We start from the raw sequence: 14,520 nt of genomic DNA on the forward strand, positions 1-14,520 counted from the left end.
CGCGGTGCACGCGCTGCGCTTCCCAAAACTCAGCCATGCAAAATTTTTAAACAAGCAGAAGTAAAATTGAAGTTGCAACTATCTAGTTGCTTTCTAACGCGTATTTTATTACAAAAAAGCTTAGTGTTTTAATTTTTTACAGCACGTCCCGAATTAGGTTTTGATGGCTGTAGCGCACGCAAGAGGCATTGGTTTTGAAACTGAATTTAGAGAATCGACGCCGGTCATGTAAGTATTTCGGTGCGAATAAGCGTGTCAGAGGCCCGATTGACCCATATTTCTGTCCTTGCAGGACCTCCATGAATTTGGGAGCCGCCAAAGACTTGTTGTTGCTTTACGAGACGCTTATGGATGAAGAAGAGCAGCGGGATCTGCTATGCCAGGTAAAGTAGATGCGCTTTCTTCTTTTTTTCTTCATTCCTCGTATTATTATGTCACAAGCGCGAAGCGCCCTATATTGTTGTTGACCAGGGCTTATTCAAGCAGTCCTCATTCCAACGTGTTGCAGGACCAGACGCTGCTCAACTTTCTAGTTTACGTTCTCCAGGAGACGACAGATGAGATCGTGATGCTGTCCCTCAAGGCAAGTTCGCGCATAAACAAAATATAACGTGATGCATGAAGAGAAGAAACTTTAATGTCCTCCGGCAAAGTAATCAGATATCACCTTACTGATCTAACAGCACAGTGTCCTTGCTTGTTAGTTTTAACCCTGGTATGGCCAAACATAGTTCTACAACAAGGAAAATTAATTAACCACTTATTCGCATTTATTTGTGTCCTTCGGCGTATCGAAAGAGCAATTCACGCTACGAGTTAAGCTTCCAATGCGTAAATCATAAATTTGAAGTGTCGAAATTAGCCCCAGCATAAATGTTACGTTGAACACTACAGGTCTCTAGTTGAACAATCGATCACCATGAACATCCTCTCGAGCGCTTGCTGTGTGGAGGCAGTGCAGACCACTCGGCTTTTGTTCTCCTTAGTGTTATATGGATGTACACAGTAGGTGGCACCTCCACGCATAGCTGGTAATATGGAAATCTGTTCCCTGGTAGTACGAGACCTGCAGTTGCTTGGGAAACGTTTAGATAAAACAATTTGTCTCATTCCCACAATATTTGAATTATATTTTTCCCCTTGCCACACAGGTTCTGGCTGCCCTGTGCGCTGATGACAACAGATGTGCGATAGTCTCACAGACCTTCGGTCTCTCACCTTCGCTGGAGCTGCTAACTTCTGGGTAAGGTTCTCTCATAGAAACAGGAGCTTGAAAACATATGCTGCGCATGTTTTGAAATGCCTACTTTTCTATTTTCATGCTCAAGTGCTTTCTCTTACTCAGACATCTAGTAGTGCTTGCGACAAACATTTCCCTTTGACTTGCCACGCTCCTCATGAACCAGTTCGCACCAGTTCCGTGCCTGTGCAAGGCGGGGCAGGAAAACCGCCTATGCAAGGCCTACGTTATACTACTACTGCGGTGCAGGGACTAGCTGGGAATTTGTTTTGCGTGAAACTTGTGCCATGTGGAACAAGCATGAAGATGCTGTTATGTTGCACTGACAAAGTGAATAGTGTATAAACCACGTCAGCAATTCTAATATTGGCAGCTGACCTGACTGTTTCTAAACTACACAACATCTTTTCAGGTGCAATAATGATTAATGCAGCTGTAAGGACAGATAGGACCAACCTTTTCTTGTGCTTGAAACCCATTTCACAAGTTCCGAATCATCTGCATTTATAGCCGTAGTAGCTGCAGAAACTGGTTTTCCGTGACAGTGGCGTGTAGGTTTGGCGAAATTTCTTTACAATGACAGTGTGGCAGCATGGTATGATGTGTACATTGGCATGTTAGTTGGCGAACATGCTTTGCCACTAGGGAAAGCTGCGGTCATTAGAGCGCAGATATTTGGAGTCACAGCTTGGGAAGTGAACTATATGAGATAGCAGCGTTTTGTCTGGGCAGTTGTCATTACACAATTGCAGTGCTTGAAATAAATTTTACAAGGCATCACGTAATGTCACTAACTTGCATAATTTAAGCAAATGTGTGTGATCTGTTTGCGTCTGAATGAACTGGGGAGCGCATTCTCAGACGATCACTTTTGACGATATTCTTGCCTTCGTGTGATGCAGTTCTCAACCAGCCAATAAGCACACACTGAAATTGATATCGCCGAAAGCGATCGTTCAAGAATACGTCCCCTGTCCACTGCTGTTGACATTGCCTTTCCTCGCTATTCCTCTAAGCTGTACATTTGGACATTTGTGCTCTTAACATACGAAAGGCTACAAGCACCAGGATTATACGTTGAGCAGGAACTTCTGGTGATAGGTCTTCATGCGTGTGTCGTGTGGAGGTTATGACAATAAGAGGGGACAATGAAGGTTGCTACTTTGCAACGCAGGGCCCAAGACTTTGGCGTGAAAGAAGCTGCACTGAGACTCAAGATGCGCCTGCTCGAGGCCAAGGTGGCGCTGCTCGCCAGGCAGCAAGAAGAGGCAGCCATGGCTGACATGCGGCTATCGTTTCGAGATTCCCACAGCGCTCGGTATGCGTGCATGCCTGCAAAGAAGTGCAAGGAGCAGTGCAATCGGCACAAAGGCAGCAAGAAAAAAGTGTAGTTTTGAATGAATTTATAGTAGTTATAGCCACAGCATTAGCTGCAGTGCCTTATCACTCTTGCATGCCGCTATGTCTTCTGTAAATCTGTTATGCTTCAGGCAAAATGCTGAGCTAGTTTGAAACCTAGATGCTTCAGGCATTTCCAACTCCTAGGGAAGAAAAGGAGCACTTAAGAAGAAAAGACAACAGGACAGGAAGGATACTGGCCCTTCCCATCTCCTATGTGTTGACAGGACAGGGTTTGTCAACAAGACAGGCAGGACACTGGTTTTTTGCATACTGTAGTCTTTTCTTCTAAGGTGTTCCTTCTTTCCCCTAAGTGCTGGAAACGTCTCAAGCGTGTTATGACCTCCGAAGTAATTAACACGGAACTTGCTCACTGCTCTGTGTATTACTATGAGTGGTGAACTTTAGTTACATTCAGCGATCACTAAATCATTTCAAACCAAGAAATAAACCATGACAGCTATCGCTGTAATGTGTGCACCAGCCTGAGCAGCTGACTTCGGTTATGACCATTATCCTGCTACAACAGCACCATTTCAGGCCAGGGTAGAGCCCATTGTAAAGGCTTAACTAGTAGGGGTACTTGAAGTAATTTTTGAGACTGAATCGAATACAAATGAAACATTGCCAGAATTGCCGTGAATAGTCAATGCTTCTTGAATATCTTCTGGAAACAGTGGTCATTTTCTCTATTAACATAAAACAATGTTTGTATCCTGGTGTTCATGATGCTTGGAAGTTCATGTCATGATGTTGCATGTTATAAAGTGTTGTATAAATCTAGAGAAAACACTGGGAAGGCAGGAGGTGTAAATTCAAGATGATGATCAAAACGAGAACAAGCTAAAAGCGAAAGCCAGCGTCTTGACATGTGGACATATTGCCTTGTAAAAGACAAGTCCACTTGTCGAAACGTTGGCTCCCACTTTTACCTTGTTCTCATTTTGCTCAAACTGTTGTATGTTGTTTATAAAAAGTCCAAATAGAGTATTCGGTACACTTTGTTTGCATAGCCATAATTCTTTGGAGAGCGAGAGTGATAGTGGCTTAGAAGGTCAAGTCTGGCTTCCATGGTGTATCTTATTTATTCACTTATTTGTTAATTTATAACACCCTCAGGGCCATATAGCTTTAAAGAGGGGAGTGATTACTAAGCAGTAAAATAAAACAAAACAAACAAGCGAGTGCAGCAAATTCTAGTAACAAACATTTGCCTAAATATACTGTGTGAGCTAATATTTCGCAAAACAGTTTGTTGTCAGTGTCGGTGAACCACCTTCCCTTGAGGGAAGGTGGTTCCATTTCTAAGATGTACGGGGAATGGAAGACTCAAAGAAAGACTTTGTGTTACATGAATCAGTTTCTACCTTACTATGGCGGTTGACGCGGTTTGAAATGTACTGTGGCCGCAGTATGAGGTCGTCATGACGGGTGCTGTGATGCAAAATTTTATGAAACAGCAAAAGAAGGGCGACATTATAGCAGTTAGCTAGTGGAACAAATGCTAGGTTAGCTCTCATTGAGGTTATGCCTGCAGTACGGTTTTGGAAAGAATGAAACGAGCTGTATTATTTTATGCTAGTTCAAGCGAAGTATAATACGATTAACGTGACTAGGATCCCATATTGCAGATACACATTCAAGTTTGAAGCGTATTAGCATTTCATGCAGAGCAAAGCCCTTGAAGCCCAGCTTATAATTTTTGGCATGCTGAATTTGGTACTTGAAAACTGATTTAAGCGCTGGAAAACTAATGTAGAGGCCATTCTAGAGTTTTTGATATGCTGGAGGGAGTTTTCAGTTGTAGATAATTCAGCAAATGAATTACTAATGAATTATTTACCATACTAGTTATCTTTAATCAGGTATCATTTCACTGTTTTCTTCGTACCAATATACTCTTTCTTGTTGAACAGAAATAAATGTGACCATGTTGTTCTAATTGTCTCTGATGTGAAATAGTGGTTGAACTTTATATGGTTAAAGTAAACGGTGCTTTGAAAAAGTTGTGCTTTAAGTACCAGAGCATACGATTGGCTCAGGTACTTAAGAATGATTTAATGGATTAAACTTTATTAACGAAGTACTCTACATGAATAGTTAGTGTACTCCGCTACGTAACTTCTCAAATTTTAGGTCTGCTTCTATGGCTGCTGGAATGAAATTTATCGCACCCATGCACAATCTTTACGTTTGATTGGGCATATTGGAGGATTTAAACTATTTGAAATCTATTTGAAGAATAGTTTTCATATACTGAATAATATTGAATTTGAAGACTGAATCAAGTAAGGGCATTACTTGGTTCATTATTAGAAAATTGCTGATACTCGCACACCTCCTATTAACTAGTAAAACAGTGCACCACAGGACACACCCCTTGTTTCATAAGTGGTGCAGTTCCCCCATTTGTAAGACACGTTTTTTGCCACTTCACGCCTTCTGTGTCATCTCGTGCACTATGGTGTTCTGCTGGTGTTGATCTTTAAGAGATAGTACACTTCCTTGTACAAATCGCCTTGCGAGTCCAGCATCCAAGTGCAGCATTTGTGAACTTCCAGTCCACGTGGGAGCTTTGGGACTGTTAATTCATTGTGTTGAATGATTGTGAGACTGCCTCCCATGTGTTATTCATCATATGAGGCCTTATCAGGTGACTGAGCAGGGTTTCTTAACGGAAATGAGCCCCTCCTTGTTGCTATTTATTTATTTATCTATTTATTTATTTCAGGAAAGATGGCAGTTTTGTTGCAACAACCCCATCTCCAGCTAAGTGCCCACCATTTATTGGACAGCACAATGGGGCGGCAAAAGTTGTTTCACTACGCATAGAGGGCCTCTGTTCTCAGGTCAGCAAATTACAGGCACTCTCTGCTGTTGATAGACAAATGCAAAGCTAAGTTTAAAATCAAACTGTGTGTTCTATATTACATTGATTACAATAGGTATATCAGTGTGCCTGTTGCAGAATGCCTTAATTTGGAAGCACTTCTGAAACCGAAAAATATCTAATATTTTTTTCATAACTGTTTCACTATACAGCTGTACTAAATATTTAAAGGTACCTTTTGAGACATATATGTCATCCTGCATTGATCATGTGCAGAAATTGAAAAGTGTGCATTACAAACTTATTTTCCAGCCATTGTGCTTTCCGTGAACAATTCATGAGTAGAATGTGCAGCCACAACAATTTTTTTTTATGCCTCTAAAGCATTGTATTTTTTTTAAATTTCATCCTGTCACCCTGACATGTTTGTTCTTGTTCTGCACTTGTGTAATATGCATTCTCCAGAAAGAAATAAGATAGCCTTGTAGTATGAGTACATTTTATTCATAGCTGCAAAATTGTATGCTTACTTATGTTCTTATTGTGATTTACGTTTTATTTCTTTTTTATTTTTATTTGTTATCTTCCTCCCTCAGCAGTGCTCAAACAGTTTAACAGTACGATGTGCCGATGTGAGTTTTGTCCTTCCCTTAGCGTTCCTATCACCGGTGTGCTGCTGCAGTGTCTTATAACATAGAGACGTCTGCTGGTTTTGAATTCAAGCTTGGTATGGCGGGGGGGGGGCAGCAGGCACCAGTAGAATAGTTAGTCTGATGGGTAAAAGTTAATATATCTGTGATTTCTTTTCTAATTTTAGCACAAACAGTAATGCACCATTCCAGTTTTATGCACAAACTGGCACACTCAGTGCCATGAACAACAAGGGGAACAACGGGCTTGATTTTTTTTTTGATAGTCGAAACGATGAAGTAAAATTTGATTGATGCAGACATACCACACATTCTTTAAAATAGAGCGCTAGTTCTTTTGCATGGTTACCAATCCCAGAAAGTATCTTGCATTAAGTTCGAAACCACGCGTGAACTATAATGCGATGTTTTTCCCCTCAAGTATCACGTTTCGAAATTCAGCGAGCTCATCTACTCCATTGTGATGATGCAAGCCTGTGATTTGTAGCTTGTTAATTTTTAAGACGCATGCCTCTAAGGCAGGCGAACGCTAGCCATTGCGTTCCATGTGTTTTTTTCCATGTTGTTCATGTCATACGTAAAGAAAAGAAAAACAATGTACAGCAAACCCAAACACCCAACTTGCCCAAGAAAATGTCTTGGTCTGCGAGTAGCAGGAGTGCAACAGAGTTAATTTACATTAAAACAGGTTTATCTGTGGACGTTTAGGTTCAATGGCCCTGTCCATCATTGCAACAGGCATACACATTGCCTCAGCCTGCAGACGCGGCTGCTTTAGCATACGTGAACCTTGCCTCTTCCAAGCTGTTGTGCTTCCGCTAGAACGTTCTAGCATAGCATAGAGCAATGTACATCTCGCTACTGCTATGCACGCCTATACAGGCACTGGTGTGCATGAATCTGGCCTCGCATGGGCAACTCCCATAATGCTGTCCCAGCAGTGTGCAAGTCCTAGTAATGGAACACCCATCACGGTGTTCTTAGAGGTCCTATGCTAAGTTCGTGGATGAAACTGCATTGCAAATTAGTATTAGTTCGTTTATTCATGTTATTCATATTGCAGTGTTATTCAGTATTCACCTTATGAAATGTCTTGATTATTCATGGTCAAGTTATATCCATGACCAAGTTATATTTGTGCAAATACATTACTTCGCAAGCCCCCTCAAACTTGGTTTTCGTGGATATAACTGCAGTGATATACCAGTTACTATCATGAATTGAATATATACACATTTTATTTGCGAGACTGGAGGAGGATGCTTTCATTTTTGTTTTAATTTCTGAACAGAGCGACAGAGAATTGTGCAAAGAGAAGCTGCTCGCCATCCGAGGTGTGATCAGCTTCACATTCGACATCGAGAGGCGGCGGTGTGTCGTCCGAGTTAGGTCGGATCTCTCGGCACGGGTAAGCCTGAAGGCAATTCTTCGTTCTGTCACCAGTGCATGAGGCAGATGCGAGTCAAATGTGCACATATGCTGTTGTCATGTGTGCCCTGTCCTAATGTAAATGATGCTTGCACCCTCATGGGACTGCTGCATAGAAATCAGCATGTTCTGTAGCATGCCGTCCACTTTTGCTTGCACATTTTCCTGCCATCTTTCAGGCATTGATACAGGCTATCAAGTCCACGGGAACAATGTCGGCAATGCAGGTGGCCAATAGTGCCATTCCAAAAACACCAAGCAATAGCAAAGCCAAGGTTAGTTTTCTTTCTTCTTTATGACACCGCTTATGTACTTATTATGTGCTAATGTATAAGCCTAACTAGAATGCTAAATGCCAGGGCCTCTGGAGCAGCAAGGGAGGGCAAACCCCTCCACCCCAGCTTAAGGGCCAACCCCCCCCTCCTGTATAAATTAAGCATTGGTTTCACAATAACAAAACAAAAGTTCATCAAGTCTTGTGAAACTGTGTTTAAACAATGTATGAAGAACTTTTATTGCAATGATTGGCTGTGGATTTACATCATGTACACTAAAACTCTCTAATAAAACTATGACAATAATGCAGCCAAACCTGTATTTTGACTTACGCAGCCTTCAGCTGGAGACTCTCACCTTGAGATTGGCCACGAGGCAGAAGCCAGTCGGAAGGTTGCGGAGAATGAGGAGGAGGAAAAAGAAGAAGATGAGGACGAGAGAGAAATCCTCCCGGCCTATCTCCCCGAGGCGGACAGTCCGATCCGAGGGGACGCGATTGTGCGACAAAAGAAGTCGAAGAGCTCCTCAGCCGCCAGCTGGCTTGGGACAGCTGCCACATTCATCACCAAGTCGCTGTACTGGTGATCACTCACTCAAGCTCAGTGACATTGCGATCTTTGTCGGTGACACAACGAAACACTTGCGAACTTCGATGAAGACATGTTCTAATAGTGCACGGTGTTTATTGGTCGTAGCTCTGTGGTGCATTGTTGAAACGAAAAAAATCCTGATTCAAAGTGGTGTTGCCTGTTCCACCAGGACAATATGGTTGCCATTTAGTCTGGCGACCCATTTTAGCGTAATACAACTATACATAACACTGTCATCACCGTTATCACCTCGGTTGCCTGTGAGGTTTACATAGTGTCCTCGTGAAGCTGCATTGCGTATGTAAGCCTGGCAGGTGAAAAAAGCAGTAGTGATTTACTCAAATTCTCCAGTGTGCTATGATACCTTGCATTGCAAGTTGTAAGTGCCCCCCCCCCCCCCCCCCCATCCTTTTCGGTTTGCCTCTGTGTTTTGCCATATTGCACTCTTCTTAAAAAAAAAAAGTTGTTCATAATGGATCCGTGCCAACTAGGCAGGTTTAACATGGTTTTTTGATACCCTGTGTTGCACGACTGTTGGCTGCCAGCACAAAATGAGAGACACTGAAGAGAACCGTTTAAGTGACACTTCTTAAAAGACGAATAGGTCATATTGTAAGCAGAAGCTAACGCTGCATAATGTCATGGACCTTGGCAAAATCCGGTTGACGCTAAAATTACCTGTTCATGATTTTAAACAATAACATAGTATACAAAAATAAATTAGAACTTTGGCTGGAAACGTTATTAGGCTTTTCCTGAGTGAAAGGATTGAAGTAAATGCAAATGCTACGAAGTCTGTGTCTACAATGCAAAGTTTGACCATTCCTCTTGCTAATAAATGATCCCTTGTAAGGAGTGATTAATATAGAGTAATCCGAAAGCCTACATAAACCATGAAACAGTGCGTTGCAAATCTTTACAAAGTTTTTGGGTGCATCTTGTATAGTAAGACACACCATCAACGGAGTTGATGGTGCGTATAATCTTTTTTCCATCAATAGAGTTGATGGAAAACAGCGTCCCTCATGGCCTTGGACTCTCTGTCGTCATTACAGTTGCACCTAAAGCTGCATGCTGTGGCCGCACAAAACAATTGCCATCATCCTGTGCCCATCATCGCACCAATCTTTTGCATTTAGCATGACCTCATGATCGTGTGGTGTCATGCCACCCATATCAAGGGGGGGCATGCATGTACGGTGTTAACACAGTGGTGACACACTCTGCCACTAGATGGTGCCACTAGCTCACCAAAGATAAACGGGTGGTTCTAAGTAAAGTTGGTTTGTTTTTCCAAGGCAGAAAGCGTCAGTGTGGCTCCGGGGCCGTCATTACTAGCAAATGTCAAGTGCCACCAGCATGCAGTCAGCGCTTTCTCTTCATCATGGCCGTTGCCACCATTAGTGGGCCGAAATGTGCGATATATGTACATTTACAAGGTGTACGAAGCAAGCTTTGCAGCTGGGGAAACCTTAACTGTGCTCAATCGTTATCACACGATAGGCTTCGAGTCCCAGCCACGTCAGTGTGTGTTGTCCCTTACGCCGTCGCTGCCCGAGATGCACTTTGCATCGCCTTTCACTGGCATGCTGTAGTGGCTGTTGCCTGCCCTTTCACTGCCTCTCAACATGTACCTGCCACCACTGACATACTTTTGCAATGTCTAAAGTGAGGCTATACCTGATGTTGGCCTGACGTAGGGTTGTGCATATATTCAAATACAAATAGAATAGTCTTTGATACTTGATTCAAGAGTCTGCTGTTAGAAATTGTCGAATATTTGTTTCTAATACCTAAAAAAACAGCAGCACTTACTAAAGTCTCATATGTTAGAGAACGATGGAAGCGAGGACTGTGCTGAACGAATCTTGTGCTAGGGAGCTGCAGTTGTTGCACACTGGTGCCAATTCATGAGCAACTGCATCGGGCAGAGAACCTGTGCTCAATTATTATCGGTCATCCATTACGAATACTCGCTTTTAGGCACCCTACATGCAAATTTGTTGCCTCGATTTAGGCAAAGCAATTTATTATTTTGCCATTCGCACCATGTTTCCATTGCGTTAAAGCAATGTGAAGTGCTGTAGCATCACACTTCTCTGCTTTAATGAACTCAACATTCTAAGTGTATCTCGCAATGTGCTGTTCCCTTTTTTTTTTCGTTACTGTCGTCGTGACGATGCACCAGATAACTGAAAGCAATGGTTTCTCATTTACAAGCGATCCCATTTGCGAACAGCATTATACATTTACATATGCATGTAAATAAGCCATAAATGATGCCAATAAGATTTGTTTTTTTCCCGAGAGGCTTAATGCAAGCTTTACATTTTACTGTGTTTAGGGAAAAAATATTCGACTTGATATTCGGAGGTCTGTTTACACTAATATTTGACTCGATTTGCAAGATTCACTATTCAAGCACCCTTACCCTAAAACTGAAGCAACCATTCACATATGGCAACTTAGCATGCAAATTGTTTGCTTCCAAAAATAAATTGCTTTTTTCTTTGGGATGATTTAGTTGCTTCGGCTGAATGAACCTTGCATGCTTGAAGTTTGGAAGGGGTCCTTCATTTTCCCCTGCAAGCAAGTCTAACCTATGTTGCAGTTACAGCTGTGTCACATGGACGCCTTTCAAGGGTTACCTAAAACAATTCGTACTGACACACATTTTAGAAGGTGTACAAACTCTACTACAGACTCGTTTCAGATGAAAGCATGATGCTTGGAAGATATGAAAGCTGGAAAAACATATCTCAATCAGGTATTACAGTTGCGCTCAAAATGCTGGACCTGGTATCACGACACAGAGCAAGATTTGCAGACATTCTGTCGCAATGAGGGTAGGTATGATGACATTTTTCATTAAAAAAAAAGATAAGAATGCTGCACACCTTTCTTCTGGCTGCGCTCACATGTTCCAGCTGCAGCAGTTGCCAGAACAGAGCAAGCCAATGTGTCATGACACATCTTCCTGGGTACTGAAACTAGCTCTTGGACGTAAGTAGTATAATAAATAATTTAGGGTGTTCCTACACTTAACAGTACTATTTCTTAACTTGAGGTAGTTTGTGCCTTCGTGTCAGTACTTTATAAAAATAACTGCAAGCTCCATTAGGTTCACTTTACAAGTTCAGTCAGACGCTCGCAGATTTCAACGGCAAGTAGTTTTACATGGTTGTCGAATGCAATTGCATTGCTGTGCATTTTTCTGCAATTTGGGAACATTTAACTGAAACGTGGTGCATTTCGAGTCTGTACTTCTAGAAATGAAGCAGGGAATGGTTATGGTTTCCGTATTGGCCAATCTAAATTATGACAGTTTCATATTTATAATGTTTATTAGTAAAAACTACTTAGTGAACACATTTGCAGCTGTACAAATTCTGATATTTATCACCATGATGAATCTCAAACAGCAAAATTGTTCTCATTAATCAATTGTGCTAGCCCCTTCAGGCACCAAATAATTCTCTCCATTGAAAATTTCAATTCATTACATTTATTGCACCTTTAAAATCGTGAAAACCATAAAGCTGCAGAAGAAATTAGGAATTTTCAATTCCTCAGCGACTTTTTTAAAGTGTAGAGAATGTGGACTACCATGCGAGAACTCTTTATAGGAACTGCAGGTATCAGAATCTCAACTATTTCATGTCTAGCGTACTTAGAAAGCACTTATCCAGACACTTGAAATATATGCCAGATGTAAAGCACTGAAAACAATGAAAGCAGTGTGCCTTCTACATGACTGCTGACACTGCGAGGGCGAAGATCCAGCCGTCTAGCTTCCAACTCGTTTTACTAAAACACATTACACTTACTATTCAAACTTGCAGCACAGTCCTATCGAAAGTGCTACAAGATGCTTATGGCATATTTGAAACATAGTCTTAATCAGTGCTCTTAATTTTGATCAACTACCTTTGCATGCACAATTGTGCACATAATGCCGTAAGAGGTTAAGATGACAGAGCTATTCCTGCACTGTGTATGGTAACTAAAAGCTGCTCAGTGCAATTTGGATTCCCGGCATGTTCTACTACTTAAAAACAGTGTTTACAGTTTCATTTCATTTGTAGGGTTTCACATGCCAAAGTAACACAATAGACTAATTTTCACTCTTTGGTGAAAATAAGGTGTGGCTAAATTTAAACCCACCAAGCCCAGCATATCATTTTTGATAAGCTGAATTTGATACCCAAGAACTCCACCAAAAGTGCTGGAAACCCTACGAAAACCCCTACTACCATTTTTGATATGCTGGAGGAGTTTCCAGTTGTGGATAGTTCAGCAAATCAATCACTAAGTAATTTTAACTCAATTATCATTTCACTACTTTCTTCGTGCCAATACGCTCATGGCCAGAAACGTGAACAAGTTGTTTTAATCTTCATTTGATGTGAAATGATGTCGGGCTTTGTGGGGTTAAATACACAGGTATTGCATTCTGTCTCAAGTGGAATGCAGCTGCCAGCCTGAACCTCTGAAGTTTACACAAAATGTAGTCTTTTGCTATGTGCCACATCTAATTTCACTTCCACATAGCTGAGAGAATACTTCACAGGCAATCTATGAAAAACTGAGAAAGAAAATTAAATAATAGGATTTAGTGTGCAACCCACAGGCTGCGAAAGGTGCTGTAATGCAGAGTTCCAGGTTAATCTGAAACATTGGGATTTTTCAACATGTGCTTATTAAACTTAACCCCCAAAAAGCCTATCACCATTCTGTGTCAAGAAAAATTAAAACTTGATGGCCTTTATTTTGTTGTCGGAGTTTAGTAAAGTGATTACTTGAAAATTACTAATTAGTTTGCTGAGCTATCCGCAACTAAAGCTTCACTGTAGTGACTCAAAAATGCTACTATGGGTTGTGTGTTAAGCTTCCCGCGCTTAATTCATTATTTTGAGCTATCAAACTCGGCGTATCAAACATACATTGGGCTTTGCGGGGTTAAGTACACGAGCGTTTTTGAATACTACCCCCCATTGGAATGTGGCAGCAACAGCAGGAAATCGAGCCCACGGCGTAGGATGCAGCAGGATGCCACAGCCACCACTGCGGATCACCAACAACTACACAGGGTGTCCTTTTGTGTATATATAATATGCGCATTCATTTTCACTTTATTATGGCGTCAACAGAATCAGCAACAACGCTGATCTTACAAAGCTCGTGAAACGTCGACGGCCAGGGCAAAGGACTAAGAAGTAAACAAGGTGTGGCCCAACAGCAGAAGGAAAAGGTCTAACAAAACACAGTTGGCATAATGAGCTTCGACAGTCCATGATGCATGGTTCGTCAGTTTGCAACAAGCACAAAATGCTTCAATTTTGCATTCTTTTCAGACAGTTGCACTGCAGGCCAAAGGGTAATGAAAGCGTAGCAACAACAAATAAGAACACTGGTATCTTCTCACCACAGAAGTGGCTGCATTCGCAACATGCACTTGTACTGTCGCTTCTGCTTTCTTTGAACGAAACAAAGCCACGAACCGTTATCGAACATATGAAATTAACATGGTTTTAGCGCTGTACCAAGATGTGGCAAGGCAAGGTTTGGTTTAAATAGCGAACAAAGCCAGGGATGCGAGGTCTTTTTTTTTTTTTTAAAGCCTTGTCGAGCACAACCTATGTGTAGTCTTTGCCAGATGCGAGTGGGTCTTCTACAATGCTTTTGTGCAATATCTTCTCTGCCTCATTTCAATTGTCTGGCTCGATTTTTTAAGCTGTTCAGCGTCGGGGAAGCCCAGTGGTTGCCAACAAATGCCAGAGGAGCCCTCTGTGCCCCTGCCCCGCTGTCCAACAGTGGGGTTAGACAGCAGGTTTTAAATACTTTTGGTGTACCGCCATACCCTATCGTAATGTGCATTTGAATGCTAAAATACAGACTTTACAGAAAGCCTTACGGCACAAAAACCTTCGACATTACACGAACAATATGGCAGCACCCAAAGCTCTACATTCTATAGACTGTGACGAAATCTGTGTTCCAATTATTTTGTTGAGAAAAGGGAAAGACCCCTGTGTGCTCTCAAAAGTTTCACAAACCCATACGGTCATGACACGTTTTGGTGGCAGCAACAGTTATACAAATCATGGC

The 14,520-nt window shown here is 41.7% G+C and overlaps 1 protein-coding gene across 1 annotated transcript; it reads left to right on the forward strand.

Moving 5' to 3' along the window:
* The first annotated feature begins 77 nt into the window (after positions 1–77).
* On the forward strand, positions 78–10,931 carry LOC135910506 (armadillo repeat-containing protein 1-like). The gene is made up of 9 exons (XM_065442558.2): positions 78–228; positions 293–383; positions 509–583; positions 1,152–1,243; positions 2,415–2,558; positions 5,370–5,487; positions 7,410–7,526; positions 7,726–7,821; positions 8,159–10,931. The coding sequence occupies exons 1-9, from the start codon at positions 164–166 to the stop codon at positions 8,405–8,407; spliced, it is 1,047 nt and encodes a 348-aa protein (XP_065298630.2). The 5' UTR covers positions 78–163; the 3' UTR covers positions 8,408–10,931.
* The last annotated feature ends 3,589 nt before the right edge of the window (positions 10,932–14,520 follow it).

Source organism: Dermacentor albipictus, chromosome 6, assembly GCF_038994185.2.
Source record: "Dermacentor albipictus isolate Rhodes 1998 colony chromosome 6, USDA_Dalb.pri_finalv2, whole genome shotgun sequence".
In the NCBI taxonomy this organism is placed as follows: Eukaryota; Metazoa; Arthropoda; class Arachnida; order Ixodida; family Ixodidae; genus Dermacentor; species Dermacentor albipictus.